The sequence below is a fragment of the Poecilia formosa genome, unplaced genomic scaffold, assembly GCF_000485575.1.
Source record: "Poecilia formosa unplaced genomic scaffold, Poecilia_formosa-5.1.2 Scaffold87, whole genome shotgun sequence".
Lineage (NCBI taxonomy): Eukaryota > Metazoa > Chordata > Actinopteri > Cyprinodontiformes > Poeciliidae > Poecilia > Poecilia formosa.
The window spans coordinates 22,107-48,062 of NW_006800026.1; the positions used below are offsets into that span (position 1 = coordinate 22,107).

At 37.6% G+C, this 25,956-nt stretch overlaps 1 protein-coding gene and 1 long non-coding RNA gene across 2 annotated transcripts; both read left to right on the top strand.

Moving 5' to 3' along the window:
• Window positions 1–8,792: 8,792 nt before the first annotated feature.
• Window positions 8,793–25,191, top strand: bcam (basal cell adhesion molecule (Lutheran blood group); the record flags this gene model as incomplete). The annotated part of the gene is made up of 16 exons (XM_016673935.1): window positions 8,793–8,939; window positions 9,085–9,301; window positions 11,647–11,717; window positions 12,524–12,620; window positions 12,717–12,905; window positions 13,831–13,952; window positions 14,057–14,198; window positions 14,750–14,865; window positions 16,204–16,345; window positions 17,136–17,260; window positions 18,526–18,667; window positions 19,504–19,518; window positions 20,085–20,117; window positions 23,054–23,192; window positions 23,399–23,495; window positions 24,741–25,191. Coding segments are annotated over 16 exons (1,797 nt in total), but the record flags the coding sequence as incomplete, so codon positions are not given.
• LOC107836801 (uncharacterized) lies at window positions 20,124–22,184 on the top strand. The gene is made up of 2 exons (XR_001662759.1): window positions 20,124–21,062; window positions 21,114–22,184. It is a non-coding gene; the product is annotated as an uncharacterized LOC107836801 (long non-coding RNA).
• Window positions 25,192–25,956: the final 765 nt, after the last annotated feature.

The window sequence follows — 25,956 nt, forward strand, 5'->3', positions numbered from 1 at the left end:
AGGAAATAAACTCAGATTTAGTGCCAAACAGAGTAAAAACAAAGTTGTACCCTTTCATAAAGTGTTTAGTATCTGATTTTATGAGATCATTTGGTCTCAACTGTGCATGAATCTGTTATGGGGAAGGTTTGCAAAGGGCTTCTGTATAAAACACAAAGGAAACAGTTGAGATATGGTAGCCATAGTTACTGTAATTGTCTGCCAAAAGGGAGAAATTTATGTTATTGTTTACTGTGTTTACTGGAATCTATCTACATAAAGAACTGGATGAGGCTGTAAGTGCTTCAGGATATTGGACATTTTATTAGATCAGTGGTCAGACTTGACATTTTCATTTTTATGGTCTTTGACAAATGTATGACTATTTTTATCAACGAATATATTTTATGATGGCCTGAGTTTTACATTTTCTTTCTCCGTGTTTTCTTTTCAGTCGATGGTACAATTTTCAGTGCAATTTTTCTTTACAATCATTTGGCAAAACATGATTTTAAGAAATATCAATTACACTTTGACGCTTTTACAATTATTTTATTTTGTAGTTTTAGTCGTAATGAAAAACTAAAAATGATTCATTAATATTCCTTATTACTACTTTTGGTGAATTGGCACATTGACTGCAAATGAGTTGCTAAGGCTTAGCATTAATATTCCTCTACTAAGTTCATGTCAGATTAGTTTATCTATATGACAACAAATTTAATCTCAGTGTACTTTACAAGACAAGCAGGTCCAGATCATGTTGAGTTATACAGTATCTAAGTCTGCTACAACTGATTTTAAATAAGTTCAGTTCATATAAATAAGTAAGTCCTCCTATAGTTAGAGCCAGATCTAATGATCCCAGTTCAAACCAACTTAAAATACAATGTAGTCATATTCAGTTGACCATTTATTGCCAATATGATAAAAAAAAATCTATCCCTGCTGGGTAGAAATGACAGAAAAGACATAAATAAACCTAAAAGTAAAACAAAGAAAAAACACAAGGTTAATGGTATGAACAGATACAAGTAATCCGGTGATTTGTACGTTGGGGCAGAGTTTTCAGTGGCATGGTGGCAGATCGCAGAAGTTGATCAGTTACATTTCTAGTTTTCCTCAGCAGACTACACATTCAACCTGCCATCTAATAATGACTATACTTTGTTTAGCTAAGTATAAGGTGCAATTGATGTTTACCACGTGACAGCATATTTTGATCCATGACTCCTTCATTTCCTTTGTCCTTTAAAAAGCTCAATCAGAAGTACTTTCTATGTTCAAGGAAAATGTAATCTATTGATATTATTATTATTACTTTTGTTTATTTTTAATAAATTGAACTGACAACCCTCAATATCTGCATGCATCATGTTAGGATGCAATTACCTTTACCCCCTTCCAAGGGGCCAGACGTCTGGCTTGTTTTCATTAACTGTGTCTTTGTCTCCTTGGTCACTAAAAGCCTTATTCTCCAAACGGTATGACTTTTTTTTTTTCTTTCCAACCATGTTACTTCCCGTCTTGCTGCTTGTCTGTCATCTGCATGACTCGAGGTTTCTCACTCTCTCCCATGCTGCTCTCTATGTGGCCCTCATTGTTGGTTTGCCGATTGCGTCTGGAGCTCGCAGCAGCTGCCGTTCCCCAGCGCTGCACCTGTTCCTGCCTCATCACTCAGGCGTTGATGGACTCCATGCCTTACAAGGTCCCACCCTGACAGAGGGAGTCTGCCCCAGAAAGGCTCTGACCCACACACACAGACCCAGCTCACATGCTGGGTTTGTGCCATGTGGTGTAAACCCATGCTTATTTCTGTCTCAAATTGTCGCCCACTCAAACTTTAGGAGATTCAAGAGGAAATCACTAACAAAGTTTTTAATTTGTTTCCAGATGCTTAAACATTACATAATAACAATTCCTTTTTTATTCTTTCTTATATGTAAATTCAGTAAACAACCATCTTTGGGATGCTGTGTGTTTTTGCAACTTAAAGAAAAATCACCGCATTTACTTAGAGAACACCCACAGGGACACTTTCCTGTTTGTTTTACTCCATTATGTCTCCACCTTTGGGAAAAATGTCTGAGATCAAGTTTTGCTGCAGAAATGAAACTCCCTAATCAAACTGTATTGTCATACTGTTGCAATATGGCATGACAAGCAGATTGATGTGAGCACTTAGTGAAGGAGGCCCATAAAAACAAGATTTGAATCTGCTCCAGTCCTTAATATTTACAGGAAATTGTCAGTGCTAGCCAGATGAGGGGAAGATGACTTAATCCTTAGCTATAAAAATGTGTGCACACAGGCGATGCTAGCATTTTGTTTGTGGAAGTGAAACTGCATTGTTCTTCTGCTACTTTCTTTGTTAGAGTAAATAGATAGTCTTACAATCAATTTCATCCCCTGATGGCTTCAAATCAAAAATATTCTAGGCTTTCTTGCTTAAAGACAAGCTAGAGAAACGTGTTTCGTCTCAGTTCCAGCTGAATGCACCTCCGAATATTAGTTTTCATTAGCATAAATTTAACTGGGCAAATCTGTTTAAATGGAGAAGGAAAGGCAGCTATTCACAGCTGTAAAAAATACAACACATGCATACCAAAAAAGAGGATAGTTGCTAAATCACAACATGGAAAAACCATGATAGAAAATTCAAAGCACAGCAAACTGAGTGAAATCTAGAAGAAACGGCTGCGATGTCGTAGAGAGCTGAATGGATTTCAGCATGTGGTAATCAGAAAAGCATGATGCAACTTCCAGAATTCAACGCTTTCGACTGATCAGCACCTCTTTCAGTATATTTAGAATGATTTTTCCATCTATTAATAGTTGATGAACAATTGCAAGGACCTCAACAGAGACTTGCACTCTTAGACGTTTTATTTATTCAACCAAAGAGATTTTTCAAGCAACCAGTTCTTCGTCAAAGTTGCAACAAAAATCTTAACTTATTACCCAATGTTGCAACTCTCCAGTCAAAATTCAGACCACAGTCGACAGTTTGTGACTGTCGACTATTTTGTTCTATGAAATATTGACATTGATTTGCCAAAAATGGACAGCACAGCTTCCAGCAGTTTCATTTGTAACAGAATATGAAAACCATGTCTTATTTTTCTTCTTCTTCAGTTATGTAGTATTTGTTTTGATTTGTCGCATAATTTCCCAATGAAATGCATTGAAGCTTCTGGTTGACGTCATGTAAAAATGTCTGCAAGTTGCCTGTGTTTTTGCTGTTAGCTTCTTTACCTCATACTGTAGGTGATTAAGTCCTTCATGACATTGAAGCCGTGTCTCCCAGCACTGTTTGCTTTGCCAACTTTCAAAGCCACTAATCCTGTCTGAGTTTTGGACCACACACACACACTCACACACACTCACTCACACACACTCGTGTACACTGACATTCATCGTTCATCAGGTGCCACGTTGTGTGTGTGCTGCCCTTCCCTATGTTTGGCTCAGAATAATCTTCTGTACACTTCCTGTGGCAGTGTTGATGTGGGGTTTTATGATCCTTCACTGTAATATATGCAGTCTGAAGTCTAAGTCACCTCTCTTGGACCCCTAGCTGTATTATGCAGAGGTAAACACTTCTCTGAGTTACATCAATCATCTATCACTTTTTACAAGAGCTGTGTATAGCAAGATAGCTATATATAAAAAAAAGAGTATATGGTTACTTAAAAAAACTTTGGTTATAGCTGACTGTCGTACAGCACAGTGTTTTTCTTTTCTTCTCTCCCTCCATCCCCCTTTCTTCTTTGGTTTATTATATCGCCAACTTGCAAATCCTCAGCTTCTGTTGTAAATAAAAGACTTGAGCACTGGGTATTAAAAGATGCTCTTTGAGATTCATGGATAAAAGGAGGCATGCCAAAGAGAAAGAGGCTCCCGGTATGATGTCCAGAATATGACAGTAGGTGAGACAAAAACAAGAGAAGAAAAAGAGGACAAGAGAGTGAGAGGCTCCAGCTGGCTCTTTTCATAATGAGAGGCTCCCTCTCTCTTCGTGTGTGTGTGTGTAGGTGTGTGTGTGTGCGTGTGAGAGAGAGAAAGAGAGGAGAAAAAAAAAGAGATGCAGCAGAGAGAGGAGGCAGACAGGAGGGTTTTAAAGTTCGTTTCACATTAACTTTTCAGTAGATGTGGGACTGACACAACCCTCTGGGTCTCCTCCTCTCTGCTTCTGCTGCAGACTTTGGATTCTTTTTCTCACACAGTGTACTTAGCCAGAGCTTTTTTAAAGGAGTTAGGATGCTCATAAATATCCCATGCATTGTAGATGTACTGTAAGGGTGTATGTGTGTGTGTGTGTGTGTGTGTGTGTGCTTATGTTTTATGTGGGTGTGTACAGGTCACAATCTGACCATATTGTTCCCATCTGCCTTTCTACCCGCTCAAACACACCTCACACACACCTTCCCTCTCTTTAACAAAATCCGATTATCTAGCCTGCATCAGCTAACGAGGCCCCTCCGCCACCGTTCACCCCCACCCCTTCTGTACGCTCCAGTAGCCCCCACTGCTCCTCCTTGTTTCTTTTTCTCACTCTCACACAATATGATAGCCATCCGCCTGTTTCTGTAAATACACAAACACTGCAGCACACACCCACATGCTGCTCCAGGCTCAGATTGGATGGAAGACTCCCTAATTATTCTTTAATTGCCCGTCTCTGTCTGTCCAGCTGCCCCGCGTGTATAAAACACAGAGCGGCAGCCCGATTGGTCACTCCGGACTCAACGTGTTGCGAATTGCACCAAAAGATACGTCTGAGATAAAAAATAAAATAAAATCAGTGAGCAGCAATTTGGTAGAAGAAGCAGGATGTGATGGACTCTGCTGATTTAGATTTTCATGCCTTTTAATTGAGTCCTACCAGACGTCAGCGCCACCTAATCGTCCTCAGTGGGTTGTTTGTTCTGTAAATTATGGTAGCAGTCTTTCACCGGATGCTTCAACTCATAACAGTTTTACATCATTATACAGTAGAATAAAAAAAGGGGGGGCCTTTAACAGTTGTGGAAGTGAGAGTGGAGCGGTTGTAAACCCATTATGTTTGGCAAATTTGCACCAGTGGTTGAAAAATGTTCTTTAATGTGTGATGCAAGAATGAGACACAGATGTTACAGTATTTCCTCCCGAGTTGAAATAGGATTGCTGTAGTGTGACTTGCATGGCTCAAAATCAACTGTCAGCCAATGTGATTTGAATCTTTAATCTGCATCCTCAAATAATCAGTGAAGAGGCTTCACATTTGCTCTGGAAAAGGCTGCATGTCCCTTTTACCCTTGTGCGTTATTGTCACAAGAAGAGTCTTCTTTCCCCTTATTTCATCAATGTTCAAGGTTTTCTGCCAAACCTTTATTTATTTTAATTTTTCTCAATTTATTCTGCTCATGTGACATCAGTGGCAGTCAGAAATACTAAGCGGTCAGGACAAGGTTGTCCAACAGATGGCTCAAACACGAGTGAGGAAACTGAAAATGTCCTTTGCTTTCAGGATTGGTGAAATCCACTCTTTAAGTAAGCTGCAGTATAAAGTATTACAAGTAATTGTCAAAGCTTATTTGTCATCTTCTAAATTAAATCATTTTAGTTATTTGTAGCATATTTGCAAACGTTTTTAAAGATTATAATTGGAACCATTTTTTTCACTGCTACATGCAGTGAAAAATGCACCTTTCAGAGTTTTGTCCTGATTTCTGATCTGCCACTTTGGATTTTAGATGTTTTTAGATGAAGACGTCACTTCAAAACCTGTAATACAGGTAGATATGGGAAAATAGTTCAACAACTTTCTAGCTTTCGTGCTTTGACAAGCAATTAATTATGATTTTTGATAAAGTTTGAGACTTCCCAAATCTCATTAACGTTTAATCATGTCTAAACTGGGAATGCGGCAAAGTTTTAACCTCTGAAGACCCAACTGGAAGGTTTGCTTGCAGCGAACACGTAAAGTAGCAGGTGTTGTGCTTCCACAGGCGACTCTTCCTCTGCTTATTCTAGGACAGCATGTCCCACTACATCTGGCGAATCATTCTTAAATGAAAATACACTTTTTAATGTAAACTTACTGCTCTTCCTGTTTTTGTCACTGAAGAGAAAAATAATTCTGCACTCATACAGAACATGAGCACAAACCCAATTGCACAGTTTGAACTTGTCTGTCCACATTTGCATCAGTTAAAACAGAGTTTGAAAACAGCAATCAAAGCAAAGCAGTGTTGTTTTCAGATTTCCTGGGTGGTCTGGTTACAGCATCTCACCACCCAGGCATAGTTTCTTGTAGCATGGGGCTAGCTGAAAAAAGTTTTAGCAAAAGTTGCAATTATTAGTACCATAATTACTGTAAACCTAAAAGAACTCCAATTACTGTATCTCACCTGGTAAAGAGTAAAACATCCTGCACATGTGCCAGAAAGTCTTTTACTTTAATGTTTTGTGTTCGACAATGTGTGTTTTTCCCATGTAGCACTCAACGGGACGCTTAAGCTTTAAGTGCTGTTGAAAAGCTCTGTGCTTCATTTGCTCAAACATTCCTGTACATTTGCTTGGCTCCTTTGTTGTTTGTTTTGGCGTAAAAATAGAGAATACTTTTAGCGGCTTCCCCCCCTTTACAAACATAGGCCATGAGTATCAGTTTGTAAAACCAGTCCTCTTGAGATTGAATAATTTTATGAGGAGGAGTGGGGGGAAAAAAGAGAAGCAAGATTAAAAATAGAGACAAGGGAAGTGAAAAAGTAACCGAGCAAAGTAAGCGAGAGGGTAAAATGTTGGACAGAGAGACGTGAGATCTTTTTATCGAATGTCAGCACCTCACTGGTCTTTGACCCCTCTGAGGTTTGTGGGTTGTGGTGAATCGCAGCGTCTGACCACAGTGGAATGTGTCTCACGAACAACGCAAAGCTAAAATAGTGCCTCATTTTGACAGCACACCCTGTTATCTCCTCCCAAATTTTTTAATGCTCCGTGTCTTCCCTTCTGTTCTTCAGACTGATAACGAGACGTCCATCACTTAGCTCCTCTCATCTCTCTGCAGACATTTTTATAAAAACTCTCTTTCATCCTCTCCTTCTCCGTCTCTCTGCCTCCTTAATAAAACTAGCCTGTCAAGCCGCTACGGTTCCCAGAAGTCTATATTCTCTCCACTCTTGGCAGATTTTCACAACAAATAAATTATTCAGTGGTGGATTTTGTAGTCTAGAAATTGATGGTATGATTAATTTATGTGATCATACAGAATATTGGGTCTGTGTATTTCATTAGCCGTATGCATGCCTGCAGTTTAAATATTAACTTCAGTTTATATATAAGGGTGTTTTTGAAGCGTTTCGGATTAGCTACTTTGGTTCAATGCTTTCTTTCATCACAAACACGACTGACTTCTTTAAAAACTTTGGTCTGTTTACCGACGTGTTGAATAAGTCTGACATAAGTAGTATTGACAAGCCCTGAAATTGCACATCTAAATTGGGAACGACAAAGACCGGTCATGTTTATCGACAGATTTCTAATTAAATATAGCGTGATAACTATATTAACCCTTTATAGTACTGCCTTTTTCCTACAGCTTTTTGTCATTTTGATTGAAAACATTTGGAACGTACACATTGTGTTTGCAGGAATTGAGCTCTTTTGCTTCCCCCAGCTCTCCATCCTGTTTCTCAGCAGCTCGTATTGTAATTCAGTCTTCTTGGGGAATAAGTTGTCTGTCCCTGGAGAAAGTAGCAAAGGCCCATTTTGTTCCTCAGCTGCATAGTCGTGCATGGAAATCTGGGACACTGGGTGCATCCTAATGTCTGTTGAAATGGGAGCACACCAGTCCCAAGGGCTGCACTTCTTCTCCAGGGGTACCTTAACAATGTGGATGTGCTGCTCTTGCATTAAAGAACAGCTGTGGTCCTAATATACAGTTTCCAGAACAGATTCGAGAATGATTAGATACTTCAAAGATTTTTCACCTTCTGACATTATCTTACCACCGGAAAGATTTTCCTATATGTCTTTCTTTGTCACTTACATTCTTGCTGTTAAGGTTCAGCAATGTTTTCAAACAGATGTGTTGAAAGAATATTTTTTGGAGAGCTGAAATGAAATTCATTTTTTTAACCAACAATTGGGGAAAAACAAATTGTGACTTTTGAAACCAGCCTCACTCTGTGTGAAAACTTAATTAGCTCTTTAGCCTTATAAATAATTGTCAACATGGGCAGAAGGTCATCTTTTAAGTCGCTAAGGAGGAAGATTTGCCCACCTGTTTTAAAGAGTCCATTCATTTCTTGGAGGGTTTTCCAGCCTGAACATCCTGTTTGAACTGATGTCACAGGATCTCAATCAGAGGTCCAAAGACAAAAAAAAAAAAAATCTAAATGAAGGTTTTGGAGAAGCCCAGTCTTTCCTATGTAGAGTTAATGGTGTGCTTTGGAACATTGTTCTGCTACTTTCCCAAATACATGTAAGCTCAAGGCCAGTTATCGATTTTCATGTAGACAGCAGAATGCAAGGTTCAATCAATTACAACAAGTCAGAAAGTGGCTCTAGACATCACAACAATCCCACCATGTCTTTTTTTCTAAATCTTAAATATCGTGTCTTTAATAGCTGTAATCAGAGAGATTATCATATTAGCAAAATAAATGCAAGAAAACTTTATTCTGTGTGTAATTAATTTACATAATGTTTCTTTCTTAGTGAATTGAATTACAGAAATAAAATAACCTTTCAATATTATTCAAATGTATTAAATAGGTTTGTGTAAACAGGATGACACGTATAATCAACTTTTTTGCTTTTGCTTGTTTTTTGTTTTTGTTTTGTTTTTTCCAGTTTGCTGTGGCGCTGTAACTGTGAAGGTGACTCCGAAGGTGGAGGCGGACGGAGGAACAACAGCCAAACTGCCCTGTACATTTTCTGGCACAGCCTTGTCAAATTTTGTTGTTGATTGGCACATTGTAAGTGGATTGTATACTGTGTCAAAATATTTACACATAAGAACCATTTTTACATTGAAGTTCTTAAAGTACAAAGCGCACTGTCAGAGATTCTGCTTTTTTTTTGTTTTGTTTTGTTTGTTTGTTTTCTTTAAATCTTTTTTAGGAGATTGGTAATCAAAGAATAAGAGTGGCCTATCGTACAATCTCTGGCGAGCGAATGAGCGACCCCGGCACTCCTCTGGTTGGTCGAGTCACTCTGGAAGAAGACCTCACCTTGACCATCAAGTCTGTGAAACCCTCGGATCCAAACAAATACTACTGCCAGGTCACTGCTGGCAAGGACGGGTCTGGAGAAGGCGAAACCATTCTTGAAGTGTTTGGTACGTAGAGCAGTTCTCCTTAACCCATCAAACGTTCCTACTGAACTTCAAAAGTAACTTATGATGAGTTTTTTGTGTCACTTTCAAAAAGGTTTCAAAATTGTGAGATTTATATGTGTGTCCATTTATGGTTGCCTTAACTTAGCCACACCTACTGCATATTGAATTGATTTGAGACATGTATACGTTTACACTCAAGTCTCCTAAATGAGATGTAGTGAGATTTGTTGCAATAGTCTGGACCTTTCAAGAAATTTTTTAGATTTTTATTTATTTTTTTTATGTTATAATTTTAGGCTTTCTCTGATCCCAAATTCCTTTGACAAGTTCCCCAGAGGTCAATTAACCGCAATTTAATGGCACTAGGCATAATTGATGAATAGTTCAATCATACTTGTCACGTCTCATATATCTCTTCCTAATAAGAGTCAAGATTTATCACCATCATGCGAAGGCCTGATCCTGGTGCAGAGCGATGTTTCCCTTCTCGTCCCTTACCATGTAATCTTAAATAAGAAGCACTTACTTGTGTCTTGTATTGGACTTTCAGTTGTTCTTTTAAGGAAATGTATTTTATTTTATTTTTTCAAATACTGAAAAACAACCATGTAGTCATGCAGCATCTAAAAATGCTACATGACTAAACAATAAGATTTTTAATATGCGTGTTATCACAATAACTAGACATTTCTGCTAAATAATATCTGAAATGCAAACCAGCAATTACTTTGTGAAAAGGCATCAGGTATGAGATTCAAACAGTAACTTTGAGGGAAAATATTATAGTGTGAGTGTATAATAGTTTTTAATCAAAAACGCTACAATAACACGACACATTACAGCATAAAAACATAATACATAATGTAATATTGATTATCACGCTTTCTGATAAAAATCACAGGCATAATATTGCAACAATAATCTAATAGCACTTATTTATTGTTTATGCTCATACCCAGGATTTAAGAGTGCCAATCTATTACCAATATCTGAATAAGCCTCAGAGTAACCCTTCTATGCTTGAATGTGTAACTTTGACTACTGCATAGCCACTAAATCTGAATACAGACAACAGAAAAGAAGGAGTTAGAGGTGCACAACAGAACTCTTTTGCTTAAAGATCTTTGGCTTTACTGTGGTGCGGTAGATGTTGAATAAAATTGTCTCAAAAGCCACTATATCCAACAAAATCACTCTGTAACAGCATAAAACTTTATTTGAATTTTAGAGAGTGAGAGAAGTCGCGACAGTTCTTGATTTCAAACAGACTCGAAACATTTCCAATCAGACAATATTTTTGAAAGCAAGGGAATAGTGTGTTTCCCATTGTCTGAGGACAATGGGACAGTGGGAGGACAATGCTGCATTTCTGTACTCTACACATCTGGAGAAAACATCAGCCACTCCTGCACTTTCTCTGGCATTTTATGAAAAAGTCTTTAAACCATCGGAATGACTTAAAAATCCTACTGTTTAAAACATTTGAATACCGCAATACTTGTTACTGATTTTTAACTTCATTTAATTTTCATTTATTTTATGCTGTTTTTCTCCTCCTCTAGCCAAGTTTTCATAAATTACAGAAAACCAAATATTTTTTTTTGCTGAAAACATTGCTTTTTATGTGGGAGGGAAGAGAAGATAAATCTAGTTACACTGCTATTGTCCAGAATATAAACAGTTCTCAAGGGAATTTGGAACTGTGTTACAAAAGAAAAACAACTCTCAGTTTCCCATTCCCTTGGCCTGCCAGTACTTTTGGAGAGTCCTTGAGAGGGTAGAGGGATGAAGGACAGAAACTCCATCTGGAGGGTTTAATTTCCAAAAAAAAAAAAAAAAAAAAAAAAAAAAAAAGTCTCTTTCTCTCCAAACACTGAAACCCACCAGTGGGTCAGGTGTTATGGACAAGAAGGGGATTGAAAATTGTAGATCTCGGTGAAGGATTGAGAAAAAAAAACACCCACCTACTGTTTATTTCCATGCACAGTCGACGGCTGCAGGAGGAGATAAAATGACCTTGGACAAGTCAGCTTGGGAATAAAGCAGAGAAATAAATGGGGGAGCTCACACCTGTGGCTGAATGTGTGTGTTTGTGTTAAGCAGGGAGTAGGAAGTGGGAGTTTCTTCCCTGTCTGACCCTTATCTACGCAGATGAACCCGGTTAGCAAAGGAATACTATGAGCAAGGTTATTTACTGCGAGATTTAATTAACAAGGTCAGAGGGCATGAGGTTTGAAATACAAATATGGAAAGTCAGTGATTGTGAGCACTTGCATATCACATCTAAAAACCCCTTTCTCTTGATGAAGGGTAATGATTAATAGTTGTTTTCTTTTCCATCTCAGTTGCTCCCCAGACACCAGTAATCCAAAAACCGTCTCAGGCCATCTCAGTGGATCAAGAGGTCAGCTCAGAGGTTTGTATTTCATCTTGTGTACATCTCATCTTACCTTATTTTATTTCCTCTACATACATTTAGATTTTATGTGTATACACTGTGAACACTTGAAACCCCCAGTAAAATCCCTTGTTTGGCCAATAAGGCTTATTCTGATTTTGATTTTTGTTGGATTCTAAAGTTTTATTTGTAGATGCACCTATTACTGGAAATGTTCGAACAAATTTGATGTATGTGATTCCAGAAGCCTGGAAATAGTCAAACAGCTTCATGCAATGCTGAAAATGTTTAACATTGCGTTGGATGGTGATTGTTATTATCCTAGATTTTAGAGTTGTTGTTTTGTAATCAAATATTCAGAATGGAATGTAAACGACAAAAAAAAATCCTCCTTTATTTAGTTTTTTTTTTGTTTGTTTGTTTTTCATTTTCCTGGCGAAAAAACTCATTTTTTTGTGTCTTTGTTTTGAGACAGTGGCCATTATTAGAGTTGATGTCACAAAATAGCTTAAGGACAGAAGCGATGTATTGACATGACCATTAAAAGTCTAATTTAAGTCCAGATGAAAATTTGGAGGTAGTATCATCTCACTGATATTGAAAATAGCTATTTTGTCTTCCTACAGTTAAAGAGTGTTGTCAGTGCACAGCGTTAGTGTTAGGGTATGATGCATTCTCAGACTGAAAATAAGATCAGATTTCTGCATTTCAAACCGTTTCTCACCAGTCAGAGCTGGACAAGTTGAAAAACGTCCAAATCCTGTCACCAAGTAGTTTCTCAACTGATATCACATGTAATTTCTGTTTTCTCGAATTTGAATCAGGTCGGCGCTTGCGAAGCAAAGAATGGATTCCCCTCTCCAAGGATCATTTGGTTCAAAGACAACCAGCCTCTTCCTGAGATCAAAGACAGAAAGGAAAGTATGTGTCCTCTGGATGATGGAGCTTGATGCTGTTTCGCTAAAGACACTCAATGGCATTTATGTCATGATTAATGGTTTTACTAATCTCTGACAGAGACCTACATGCTTCTTACTTCGGTGAAGGAGACTACGGGTCTTTACTCCATAAAGAACACACTGCACATGCGGCCGACGAAGGCCGACAAGGACTCTATATTTCATTGTACTGTGGAGTACAGCCTGGCAGGAGAGAAGAACAAGAACATCCAGAAGAAGTCTGAACCCATGAAAATTGACCTTAACTGTGAGTGAAAATCTGGGAGCAGAATGTTTGAGTGAATACAGAAAGACTTGTGCTTGGGTGTTTTTAATGGGGGTTTGTTTCATATTTTTTTTAATAGAAACACATTTTCAGCAAATTTAGATTTACTTGTTAACGTGACATGACTTGCATTTGGACAGTCGTTCTGCCTCAGACATGTAAACGGCAGATAACAAAGCATTTTCCAACAATGATTATGTTGCTTCCCAGCAAAATAATATAAATAGGATAGTTAAAAATGCTAAATTGCCAAAGTTCCAGTTAGAACAGAGAACAATAAATTTGAATTCTTGCCTCAATTTTTTTTCCAGTATTTTGACTGGACTGTTGTAAGACATAATAATACTTTCTTCGAAACCATTCAGTTATCGTACTGGCTTACTGGCTGTACGATAAGAGTAAGTTGTTGCTGCTTTTAGGCAAATCTCCACCCTATTGTCTCAAGTCCTTTGCAATGTGTAATAGGTTGTCTTCCATCTTAGCCCTGGGCAAAGGACATGAAAGGAGTGGACGAAAACTGTCTTTTTAGTAAAAACAATTTTAGGTACAGTTGTTGGTAAACTGTGCTTAATAAAATCCAAAGCAAAAATAGCCATCTACCTGGTTAAATTAGAGCATGCCATGCTTCCCTTTGCTGAGGAGGGCTTATGACTATTCTGATTCCATTTGCATTGGTTTAATCACCATGGCATTTCTCTACCTGACTGACCCCTAACCTGAGGGTTAAAAAGCACGTAAAAGCATGTCCAAATATCTTAGGTGCTGTTACAGACAATAATTATCTCAACTCCAACGGTTGTAGATTGTAATGTAATGTCATGCTCGTCTTTTATGTAAAGTATAAACTGTTGCTTTAACCACTGATTGAATTTTCACCTGCTCCACATCTGCTCTTGTCGTCATCCAGATCCTTTTGAAAAAGTTATGTTTAATCTGTTCAACCCAACTGTGGTCAAAGAGGGTGATAATGTCACCCTAAAATGTGAAACGGATGGAAACCCACAGCCAGCGTTTGAGTTTTCAAAAGATGTATGTAAACACGTCAAGACTATCAATCTTTCACATAAAAAAACTTAACATCATATTTACCTGGCTTCATCATTCAGGTGTTAAATCTGTGATTCAATTTACAGGAAAAGAATCTTGATGGCGCCGACGGTTCTCTGATACTGAAGAATGTCAAGCGTACGGATTCCGGTACATACAAGTGCTCTACGTACGACTACGACGCAGAAGTGTTTGAGAAGTCAAACACCACGGTCCTTACTGTCAACTGTGAGTGAGACACACACATACACAAATGCACATTAAGTACAATGCATAAAAAAAATAATTTCACAAATGGACATTAACTACAATGCATAAAAAAAATAATTTCAACCTAACAGTGAATCATTCTTTTAAGATTGTATTTATTTATTTTCACATTTGAGTGATAAATCCTTAAATTAAAACGCCTTGCGTGGAATTAGCGATAATAAAATCCTTTCAGGGTTTCAATATCTGCTTCACTTCTTCACAGTTCATCTGCTACTTTAATGCTATCTCCACCACAGTGTCTAATTTGATCTTATCACACACATTAAGCGTTGATAGCCTTGAAAAATTCTTAACTCTGGCTTCAGAATTGGATTAAATTAAGAGTAAGTTTAAGATTCAATACTCTGTTATGTACTGTAATTTCTGGAGTCTTATTACATGGATGTTAAATGGATGAGCAGGTTTTTTTATTTTAATCTTTTTCCATACCCCCACTGTACCAAACCTCAGGTTTCAAGGTGTCTCAATCCATGTTGCTAAGCATCTGTTTGTTTTCTTTTCTTTAGACATTGACGAGATGAGCGTCTTTCCCCCTGGAAATCAGACTATCGATTTGGGAAAGCAGGTTCAGTGGCAGTGTAAGACCAAGGCCTCTAAAAATCACACCGTGCTGTGGAAAAAGGTACATCAAGACTTAACCATCTTTCTTATTGGTGTAAAAATACAGCTAGACTCTTTATGACTCTGATGTTTAACAGTCAAAATAGAAAGAGGATGGTGCAGAGCTGCTGTGGGTATTAGTCCTCAACACAGCCTTCAATACATACTATTTGCTATATTTGCTATAAGTTTTTTTTTTTATTCCCCTTCACATTATTTTTCTCAGATATAATAAAACTAAGCTGATAATACATGAAACAAGTCAATAACTTTATCCAAATTCTTCGTTTTATTTTACTTATATTCTTCGAAACAAACAAAAAGAAAAAGCAATAAAAAGTAAAAGTTAAAGCGAATTTTCATGCCCATTGACATGAAACTTAGCATTTTCATTATTCAAACACAAAATTATTTAAAATTCAAAGTTATTTTGGTTACATATTAAATAACTTACAAGGTAGTAACATATATCTGAGGTCAGCATTGGTCAGTAACTGTTATGACCAGAGATCATTTTTCTGTGTTTATACTAAAGAATAGGATAACATTCCACAATATAAAGTCCATCTCAGCACTGGCCCTATTTAAGACGACTCAAACACATCATCTGCTCCACACCACTGTTTGCGATCACCGTTATTTTGTAAATTGGTATCTCTGTGTTTCTATGGTGTAAGTTATTGTGATGTTATGTCGCATATCTTTGTGTTTTGCGTGGAGCAGTAACCTGCACTAAAACAGCAATTATGCTGAGTCATTCATTTCATCTAAATAAATAAATAAATAGGTATCTTTAGACTGCATGTCCTCGACTTAATAATGTCAGTTTTTTCTCAAGTCATATTGATTTTGTTCAGTAATTACTTCCTGTGACTAACCTATGAAGTTAATATTTGCTTTTTCTTTTATTATTTGAAGCATCTCTGTTTACATACCATCATACTTTAATGTTTTGCTATTTACCCCAGCTTCTGCTCTTGTTATGTGTGTGATGCTCCTGCAGCGTTAGGCCTGTTGTTCCAGTCTTATTATCTGTTGTTGTGTCTCGTGGGAACGGTAGAAACTGTGTTGGGAATATGTTGTTTCCGAGTTGGAAGGACTCCTATGAGAAGAAGAGGAGAAGAATTGCAAACGAAAGGTTTATCACCGAGGATGATCTGTTATCACTGCACTGTCAAACAGTGTGTGTGAAGATTGCTCCCCTGCTTTCCCAGCACACCACCAAGCCCTCCGTCTAGATATTCACTGTGCTGTCCTGCTTTCAATTTTAAACAGACGGAGCATAAAGAAAGTATGGGTGAAAGTAGGGGTGATACTGTGAATCCAACCGGTTTTATTACAGCATTTCTCTCTTCCTCAGGGCGACGTAGTGCTTTCTCAGGATGGCACTCTGTCAATTGCAAGTGCTGCCTATAAAGATGCTGGAGAGTACGTGTGTTTTGGCGGTGTTCCCGAAGTCCCGGGACTGACAGCTCAGGCCAGTGTAAACCTGACGGTGAAAGGTAACACACCCAGATGATTTCTAAATATTCATTCAAACCTTGTACGTCCAATCTGAGAAAAAGTAAGAGAAAAAAGTCACTTTTCATTCACTCTGTCTTTAAAAACGTTTTGAGAGAAGTGGATGGACACGTACTTCCATATTTTTCAATAATAAACAAACCAAAGAGGGAGATAAGGATGATCCTGCTGACCAAATGCAGAGTTGGACCAGCAATTTGAGAGTTTTATTTCTTTAAGTCAGCTCTTTCTTCATCACATGAGAATACAGCAATACTCACCTTGTGGCACATTTTACCTCATATCTCTCTAACCATGTGCCATACATTCCTACTATCACTTTTTAACAAAAACACTAAGATACTTGAACTGCTCAGCTTGAGGCTCACAGTCAATCTGCATTCTTTCTTTGTTCCTTCACATAGAAGCCAAAACATGCATTGGAGTTTGTGGTTTATAATGATGGCGTCAATAAAATATGTTTTCATCACATTTGGTGTTCAACAGATCTAAAAAAAAAAATCACACAATAACTAAATAAATAAACTACACATCAAGCTTAAATATCTCAAGTATGCCCTATTTGTTAGAGAACAATAGTGGATAGTGGAACAATGCTACTGTTTTAGTTAGAGGAAGCATGTTGTATGTTTGATGGAAGCACTGCTGAGGAAACGTTGCTATCACTTACTGTCATTCATTAAATCACAAAACTCAACAATGTGTGTTTGGTTTGAAACATTCCTTTATTGTTTGCATTGTTTAATCACAACTTTCTCTCACCCTCCCCAGGAAAACCAGAGATTGACACCCCTCATGCTGGGGAGGTGGCAAAAGAAGGAGATGAAGTGACCCTGAAGTGTTCGGCCAACGGTTTTCCCAAACCTCAGTTTACATGGTCAACCTCAGGAAAGGAGGTAACCACTTAAAAAAAAAAACAGACAGAAGCAGAATGAATCAGCTCTTTATCCTCTGTATCTACTTTCTGTTGTATCACTTACAAATCTGAAAACTCAGCAGGTTTCCTGGAAGAGACGTGTTTCTTTCCTTTTGTGTCAGAATGTAATTTTAAATTTTTCATTACATTATCACATTTTTATTCTTGATTCTTCTAAAAAAGCTCAGCTAACAAAGAACTCAGTGAATATTCCCCAAGAAGCAGCAAAAAGATTTTACACAGGGAGTTTGGCTTTACTAAGATTACATTTTAATGAACATTCTGAAAAACTGGGTAAGTTTAGGTGAAAATAATGATGCATGTTAGATCAAAGTTAGGAGAACCTTTAACTTGCTCGAGTGATGATTTGTAAGAGCATAGGGAAAATGAAGGAATCACACTCTGGGATTAATTACAAAACGTAACAAGCAGGACTTAGTTCACTGACTTGACTTAACTTTACATCAAGTCTTAGTCAGAGGTTCTTAAATGTATTATAGCAAGTATCACCTACCCTTAACTTCAACCTAAGAGGCAGCAGCAAAAAAAAAGAGTTTTGCCAATGATGGTCTCGTAAATAAACTGGTACCAATGGAGCAACCATTGGAGTACTGGATATGATCTCCAGTTAATGGAAACATTCCTGTAAATAATATCACCATAAGCTACAATAGGATTAATTTATTAATTTATAAAGATGCAGCCTATGTTAAAAAAAACAAACAAAACAACAATATTTATTTGCACATTTTTGCACTGACATATTAATCACACACACTGATGTATTAAACCTCATGTAATAAATATTTAGTGACTGTGTTTGAGAATAAAAATAAAATGCAGAAAAACATATTAGTTGCTTTTACCAGTGGTAGCTGTTAGCCTGGTAGTATTTACTGCTACAGAGTTAAAATTGACGTAAACTGAACAATTATTCCATGCTTTTTGACCTGGAAATGGAACAAGGTTAAGTTTTGCTTCATATTATTCCCAGATCCAAGTTTCTGCTGCAGCATAAGTAGCCATTACCACTTGTTTCTGGTTGTCTGTCATCAATTACATCCCAGTTATTATTTAGCTTGCAAATAATTAATACCAAAATTTTCTCTGAGTACATTTAAAACCAGCCCAAGTGCCAACAGTGGGATCATAGTTTGGGAACCTTGGGGCTTGGTAAAACAATTCATTTAAATTTTAATAGTACATTCTTCTCACTGCTTTCTTTCTTCCTTTTTTTTTTACCAGTCCATCTCAATGGAAGAGAACAAGGTGGTTGGCTCTCTGACCATAAAAGCCACTCCTGAGATCATAAAGAGCGGTGTGAAGTGCGAGGTTTCCAACGAGTTCGGAAAAGATAGCAAGGACTTCCCTGTAGCTGTCAAACGAGGTCAGTGTGAAAATTGTCTTTCCCTCTTTCAACACAATTTACCATGAGATCTTACATTTATCACACATTTCACTGCAATTTCAGAGAACAGAGTGTGTATTTTCAGTAGATTACCTTTGCAGTACCACAAATTCTGTACAGTGGATGGAAAAATAACAGGAGATTCTGAGCACCGCTGAAAATGACTGGCACATTTCATGAGGGTCAGACTCTCTGACGTTGTCTAGGGTTGCCACATTCCTTGTAGAAAAGTAAAGAAGGTCTCATGGGTCTGGACCTAATGTTACTTCAAGTGAAACGACAATCACATTGTATCAAGTGTTTTTCCGATGCTGGTTTATCTAATAGAGTATTACAGTTCAAACATAAGGTTGGTTTGAATAGCTTTTACTCTTTAGTAAAATAAATCATAATTTAAAAAACGTAATTTTTCCATGTTGACTCAATTTACTCAAGTTGTTGTTCAAATTAAATTGATCTGAATCATAAGTATAATAAACAGAATATTTACTACTACAGACCTAAAATTGATGTAAATGTTGCAACTAAACTGTATTCTCTTGGTGTTTGTATTGCTTCTTTTCACATGAGAGTGTCTGTAACATGTGCAAACGTTGACAGACTCTGTATTAACCCAGAACCTATGCCAGAGTGGTTTCACAGCTTAGCTTCTTTCCTCCACTACATCACTTCTGACATTTGTGTATCTATAATCCAGCAAGGTATCATAAACTTGGGAGTTGATTTACTAACAGTTGCCGCCACCTAATTGCAGCCAGCCAATCTGCAGCAACATAACTCCGAATCTTTCTTCTGTTTCTTGTTCTCTCTTGCAGCAAACTCAGCTGAAGGTAGAGCCTTCTCCCTCCTTCTCCTCCTCTCCTCACTTCTTCTCTCAGGACTCTTTGTTGTACAGACCCTGTAATCTAGAAACCTCCCATCCATCCATCTCCTCTTGCCCCAGCCCCTCCATCTTTCGCAAACACACACATACACATTCAGAATACGCATCTTCCTCTGTCGTACTGTAATCTTGTATATTTGCCCTCTTGCTACCGAACACTGTGGATATTGTATATTGTTCTTCTTCTTCTTCTTCTTCTTCTCTTGTCACCTTTGTATGATGTCTGTCCAATATTTCCTGGATGCAACTAAGTTTTTGTGGCCCTTTGGGGACAATAAAGAATTTTATTCTATTCTATTCCTTCCATTCCTCTCTTTGTTTCCTGACTGTGTCTTCTTGGTCACCCCCTTTTTTCCAACTGCACTTCTATTTTCTGCTTTTCTCCTTTTCCTGGCACTGTATGTAGATAGAGTAGCTTTGGCTTTTTTGTGCGAATGCTACCAGTGGTGTGCGTGTCATTTGTGGTTGTTGCTTTGCTATGCAATGGGACTGAAAACTCTCTTTCTTTCAAAGTGCTGCTCTCTGGAAACCCTGTGCTTACGTCAGGTCTGTATGGCTAACCCTACTGACATGTCGTGTCTCTGGTGTTTGTCTAGAGCTGCAAGTTACTGTGTGTGTATTGATGTCTGTGTACACACACAGGTCAATGTATTTATGTTTAGAGCAGTTGATGTTTTTGTGTATTTGTAGCCTATTTGTTTTACTATAGTTGCGAGGACAAAAGAGATGGGACGTTATAAGAAGGATAAATATCTTTTTGCTTGTGCAATGCACAGCCTAAAGTTTTCTTAAACTGACTTTTGGTCATTTAGCTTTACTATTTAGTCATGCAGTCAAATAATTATTTAATCTAACATTTCCTTACTGCAAATACAGAAAAGTTTTATATGTTTTTTAAAAGCTTTTTTTTCAATATTTCATGACTTTTAACAACATATTGTTTTAGTATTATAATATTAAGGTTAAATAAAGTTGCATAAAATCCCGTGGATAACAAAATAAGCCTGAAAATGATATCTTCCACATTTTATTGGCATACCTGACAAAGACGCACAAAGGTCTTTTGTCTTTTAGCAAAATCTTTTATGGTAGTAGCACAACCTCAAACTGACAAACTTGTGCAAAATTAGTGTAAATGTTGGAACTTCTAACAATTCCTATATTATAAGCATATCAAAGTGTCTGGGAGCTGATAGTAATACTTGTCTTATTATTTCCGGGCGTATGAAAACAATGTGACAGAATCTTCAGAATGGGAACGACAAGAAAACATGCCTTTACTTTAAGTCAGATTTATCCTCATAAGTCAGGAAATAAATACAAAAAAAAAAAATGCAACTAACTTGCAGTAGCCAATATCTGCAGGGTGAGCGAGCAACAATTTGCCCCTGTGGGAATCAAGGCTGGACGGGGTGCAGTTTTCATCTGACAGCCAAGAGGTGGATGGAGAAGATGGAAAATATAATCTTCAAACTGGACAATTAGAGAATTGTCCAGTTTCTCTAATTGGACAATTAGAGAAACTGGACACAGCAAATCCAGCAAATCAATCTGGATTTGCTGTGTGATTATGCTGCTGCTTTGGAAGCATGGACTTACTCATTTTTACCAATATGATCATGACAAATCATCATATTATCTTAAATTGTCTTAGTTTTGCATCTCCATTTTATTGTCTGACACTAGAATAAAATGTTTAAGACTATATTATTTTTAATACAAAACATAAACGTGAGGGTTTTCTTGCCTTATTTCACATTAAATCAATCTGGATTTTGGAAAATTTTCTTTTCCAACTTTTGAGATTTATAGAAGTGTAGAAAGTATCTGCTATGAAACATTTAGCTTATGACTATGTTATGTAGGGTTATAATCCCAGTTTATAGGGCTCTTCTTGCTTCAGAATGAGTAAATTCCTCAAAATGTGTTAAATGTGCACCTTTTCTAAAAATTTGAAGAATTTCTTCATAAGCAATAAAGTGTAATCGCTATGAAAGAGAAGTCTTTTGCCAAAAATCACAGCTTTTTTTGGATCTGAAATTCCTTAACCCTCCTTCATTCCTTCTGTACGTGACTCAGGCAGTTAACTTAAAATCTGTTATAGTTAATAATTTAAGGTTTGGAGTGACTTCACCTAGCTAGTAAGCCGTGACTGCTGTGAAAAAGTCTAGTTTTATTGCTGTATTAATCTGACTTCACTGTTTTCAATTACATTCTGGCTGTAGTGTCGTGGTTGGTGGACAGCATTTACCTAAATAGCCTGGTTTTGGATCCCACAGTGGAAAAGCGCATGGTTTATTGCAAGAGTAAAATAAAAGGTGCTGGGAAATTATATTCCTTTAATCAAACATTTTAGGGTTGCCAAGTTGAAATACAGTCTACAATCCACATTTTTTTTCTTTGATTATTGCTTTTAATTAAATCTTTTTTACAGAAACAAGTCCCTAAATTGACAGATGTCTTGTAGCTGCATTCATTGCCATTTTATGTATGTTAAAAGTAACTTCACTGCTTAAGAATTTACAACAGATCTGCTTCATCTCACAACAATTCACAATGCCACTAACTTGTTTCTGGCTTGTTGATAAGGGAAAGTTGTAAAAAAAAAAAAAAGGTTCTGGAGGTAGGACTGACTCTAAGAAAGCCCACAGAACCTAATAAAGAGCCTCATAATGTTTCACAACCAGAAGCAAAAATTTAGCTAGAGTCTTGTGTTTAATGTGTGGTTGCCAGGCAAACAGATGAAATGCCAGAATGTCAGCAGTGCAAGCCAAGAAACGGTCCATCATCAAACCTCCTATTAAACTGCTCCATAAAAGAAAGCGTGTTTCTTCATTTACCAGGAGAAAAATATAAAAGCAGTTATAATAGCCATAAAATCCCATTTTTGCTTTTGCCCTGACGGGGCAAAGTCAGTTCAAAAACACGTCTGTCATGTCATGCCATGTCATGTCTTGTCCTCAAAATTATAGTAATACAAGTGTGAACCGATGGGTGAGTATGTTCAGTGTTGTTTTCTGGCTCTGGTCAGTTGTGTGTTTTCTCCTTGAGGAACCTGGCCCTGTGTTTGGGTCCCATCACATTTCAGCCATTGCATTCAGAAGTTAGTCTAACTCCACATCGCAATCCCCACTCCCTTATTATCTCCTCCCTCCCACCTGTCCACCTATTAACTCTCTTCACCTGGATCCCATCAACCCCCATCCTTTCCCTATTTAATCCTTCCCAAATCAAATCAACACCCCTCCACCAATCCTTCCCTACCCCCCCCATCAACTCACAAATCAAACACCCCCCACACACACTTCTTCTCTCCCCCTGCAAATCAAAAACTCCCCTCTTTTCCATCCCCCCCCACCTCTTCACTTTGATCATCCCTCCTTTTCCCCCCGCTCCCTTAAATCTGCTCCCCACTGTCCCACCAACCCCTCACCCCACCGTCCTCCTTCTCCTCCATCACTCCCTCTATTGTGGCGCTGTAGCTGAGAAGCAGCAGGAAGGCTCCAGCGCTGTGGTGATTGCCGTGGTGGTCTGCGTTCTTCTTCTTCTGCTGCTGGTAGCTTTCTTCTACTGCCTGAGCAAGAAGACCACGATTTGCGGCAAGAAGGATAAGAAGGAAGCGTGAGTAGACGACATGACGAGACAGATGGCATAAACTCTGACAGCACTGAGCTCATGCTTCGTCTGCCTTTTGAGCAAAATAAAAAGCACAGTTTTCTGTGGTTGGTTAGATTAACAAGTCAACCGCTTGCACCAAAAATATGTCATCTCTGTAGTCGTTGACTTGTACTCAGTGATTTTCCTGCTGTTTCGTGTTTTCTTTTCAGAGCTGCTACACCAGTGAACAACATTGTGGTGGAGATGAAGACGGAAAAGACCAACGAAGAGGCCGGACTCCTCAACAAAAAGATCAACACAGAACAGGTTAGAACAGGCTGAAACTGCAGTTCTCCAGGCCCACTGGTCTGTTATGCAGGGCCAGCGACCTTTAGTGGTAAAAAAATAAATAAATAAAAAACAGAAATAAGGAATAAGATCTCTTCTTGGAAGTTATTGTCATCTTCCACAATAACTTGTCAAAAAATTTGGAAGAGGATTAGGGCCACTGATAAAATGTAATTCTGACTTTAATCTCAGAAACCTGAGATAGGAATTAGGAGAAAAAAGTCAGAACTTTTTTTAATCTGTTCAGCTGGTCCAGAGTCCTGGGTTGGTAAATTGCGAGACTGAGTGAAAAAGCAGTGGTTCCCAAAACATGATGTTGTTTTTTTTTTTTTATCCTTAATTTAAAGGAACTCAGTATTTTTTCAGTTTTCTGGAAGTTTGTCACAAATTAGTGGAGCATAGAAACTGAACGTTGGTTCTGATTCTGGGGATGCAGAGTAAGCTTGAACCAGAAGAGCTGAGCGGTCTGAAAGGTTCATCCAACAACAACAACAACAACAACAACAACAACAGCTATTTAAAGTATTTTGGTGCTAAGCCATTCAGTGATTTAGAAACTAACAACATTATTTTAAGGTCTATTCTCTAAGGGAATAACCAGGGTAAGGGGTTTGCTTCATTATTAACGGGGCAGTGGCTTTGCATTAAGGTCTTGAGTAATGACAAATTATGAACATTGTCTCCAAATTCATCAACTGTATAGCAGCTAGATGTATGAAACTTGGCATAACTTGGTGTTCAGTCAGGACAAACACACATCAGACTCAAATCACAATTAAAAGCCCAAAACTATTATAGCATTAAAGATGAGGTGAGTGTGTAAACTGAATGGAAGTGTATGTATTTTCAGTGTTAATACATCACAAGTTCATTCCTACAATTTGAATTTTGTAGCCTTTGACAAATCTTTATTTATTATTTATGTTGAATGGAACATGTATGGAACCCCTAAAGGGACATTGAAGGGGAAAAAAATGGGAAAAATATTCCCATAAGCATTTGAGCATAAGAGCATTTTTGTTTGTTTGTTTGTTTGTTTGTTTGCTTGTTCTTTTCCTTCAGTGTCCCTTTGAGGCTCCACAGAGTTGAAAAGAAAGAGCAGTTTTTTTTAAACACTAATAATAAATATCAGAGTATATTCTAAATATTCTTTTTTTTTTCATTTAGTCTGTAACTGCTAGACATATTTCCAATAATTGTGTGTTTCACTTGTGTTTTTTTCAGTAATCAACCCAGATGATGAAATAACTCTGAGGACGAAGGACAGAAGATGACAGTTTTGAGGACAGCAGGACTTTTTTGGTTTCTGATTTGTGATTGTGAGGGGGATAACCTGGGTGGTGCTGGGGATGGGTGCATGCTCATAGCTTCAAGGATCACCATGATTAACTTTGCTTGTTTTCCAACCTGAGCAGCTGAGTGGAGATTTTTACCTTTCTTGCTCAATAAAATTGTTTAAAACTCCATCTAACTCACAGCATCAAAACAATTCACTCAAACAATAAATTGCTTCACTGGATAACATGATTTTTATTTTTATTTTTTTTTGCAATCAAATCATTTCATTAACCCATGGTGTCTTGTTTTGCTTGGTGTCTTAATTCAGTGATTAAGCAGTAAGCTTTTCTGTTTTGTAATACGTGTTTAATTTGTTTCCTGTCTGCTGGGGATATTGCGAAAAACTATAATCTATTATCTCACTCACTTCTGTGGAGAATTTCCTCGCATAAGGTTATCCTTCAAGCAAACCGTTTCTGTTAAATCTTTGCTTCAGAGTCTGTATTTGATTTGCTGGTGTTTTACGTTATTGTTGCCAGCTGCTTGTGTTTGGCATAAATTTATTTTCAAAATCCATAACTTTTAATAGAATCAGGCCAGGTACTTAATCACTCTCTTTAGAATCCCAAATGGTGTCAAATTCAGTTTGAAAAAAACGACAAACAAGCCAGCATTTTTGGTTGTACAATTTTTTTTTAACATTTTCATTTGCATTTATGTATATGATGTCAGTTTCTGGGAGTTTTGTTGTTTCTTTTTTGTTTGTTTTGTCTTTTGCTTTGCTGTTGTCCTTCCCTGCAAGTTCAGAGACAGTTTTTCTTGTGAGAGAACGTGGTGAAATTGGTTCCTACTCTTGTGTTTGGTGTATCTTGAAATCTAGGAAGGACTTCAGTCTCGAATTAAGTGAGTTCTGGTAGCAAGTCGGGAAAAACTGTGGAATTAGCTTGGAACTAGCGTTAGATACTAGCTATTAAAAGTGTTTTTTTCCCTCTATTTTTATGCATGTAAACTTAAATCTGTTCCCAAATAGTAGCTGCACTGTTTCAAGTTACAAGCTCTCAAAAGTGGAAGTAAACAGTTATTTCCACAGCTTCAGCTGTGTTTCATTTATGCGCAGCAGCCATATTGAATATAAGGTCAAGCTGGCTTGGGATCTCCGACT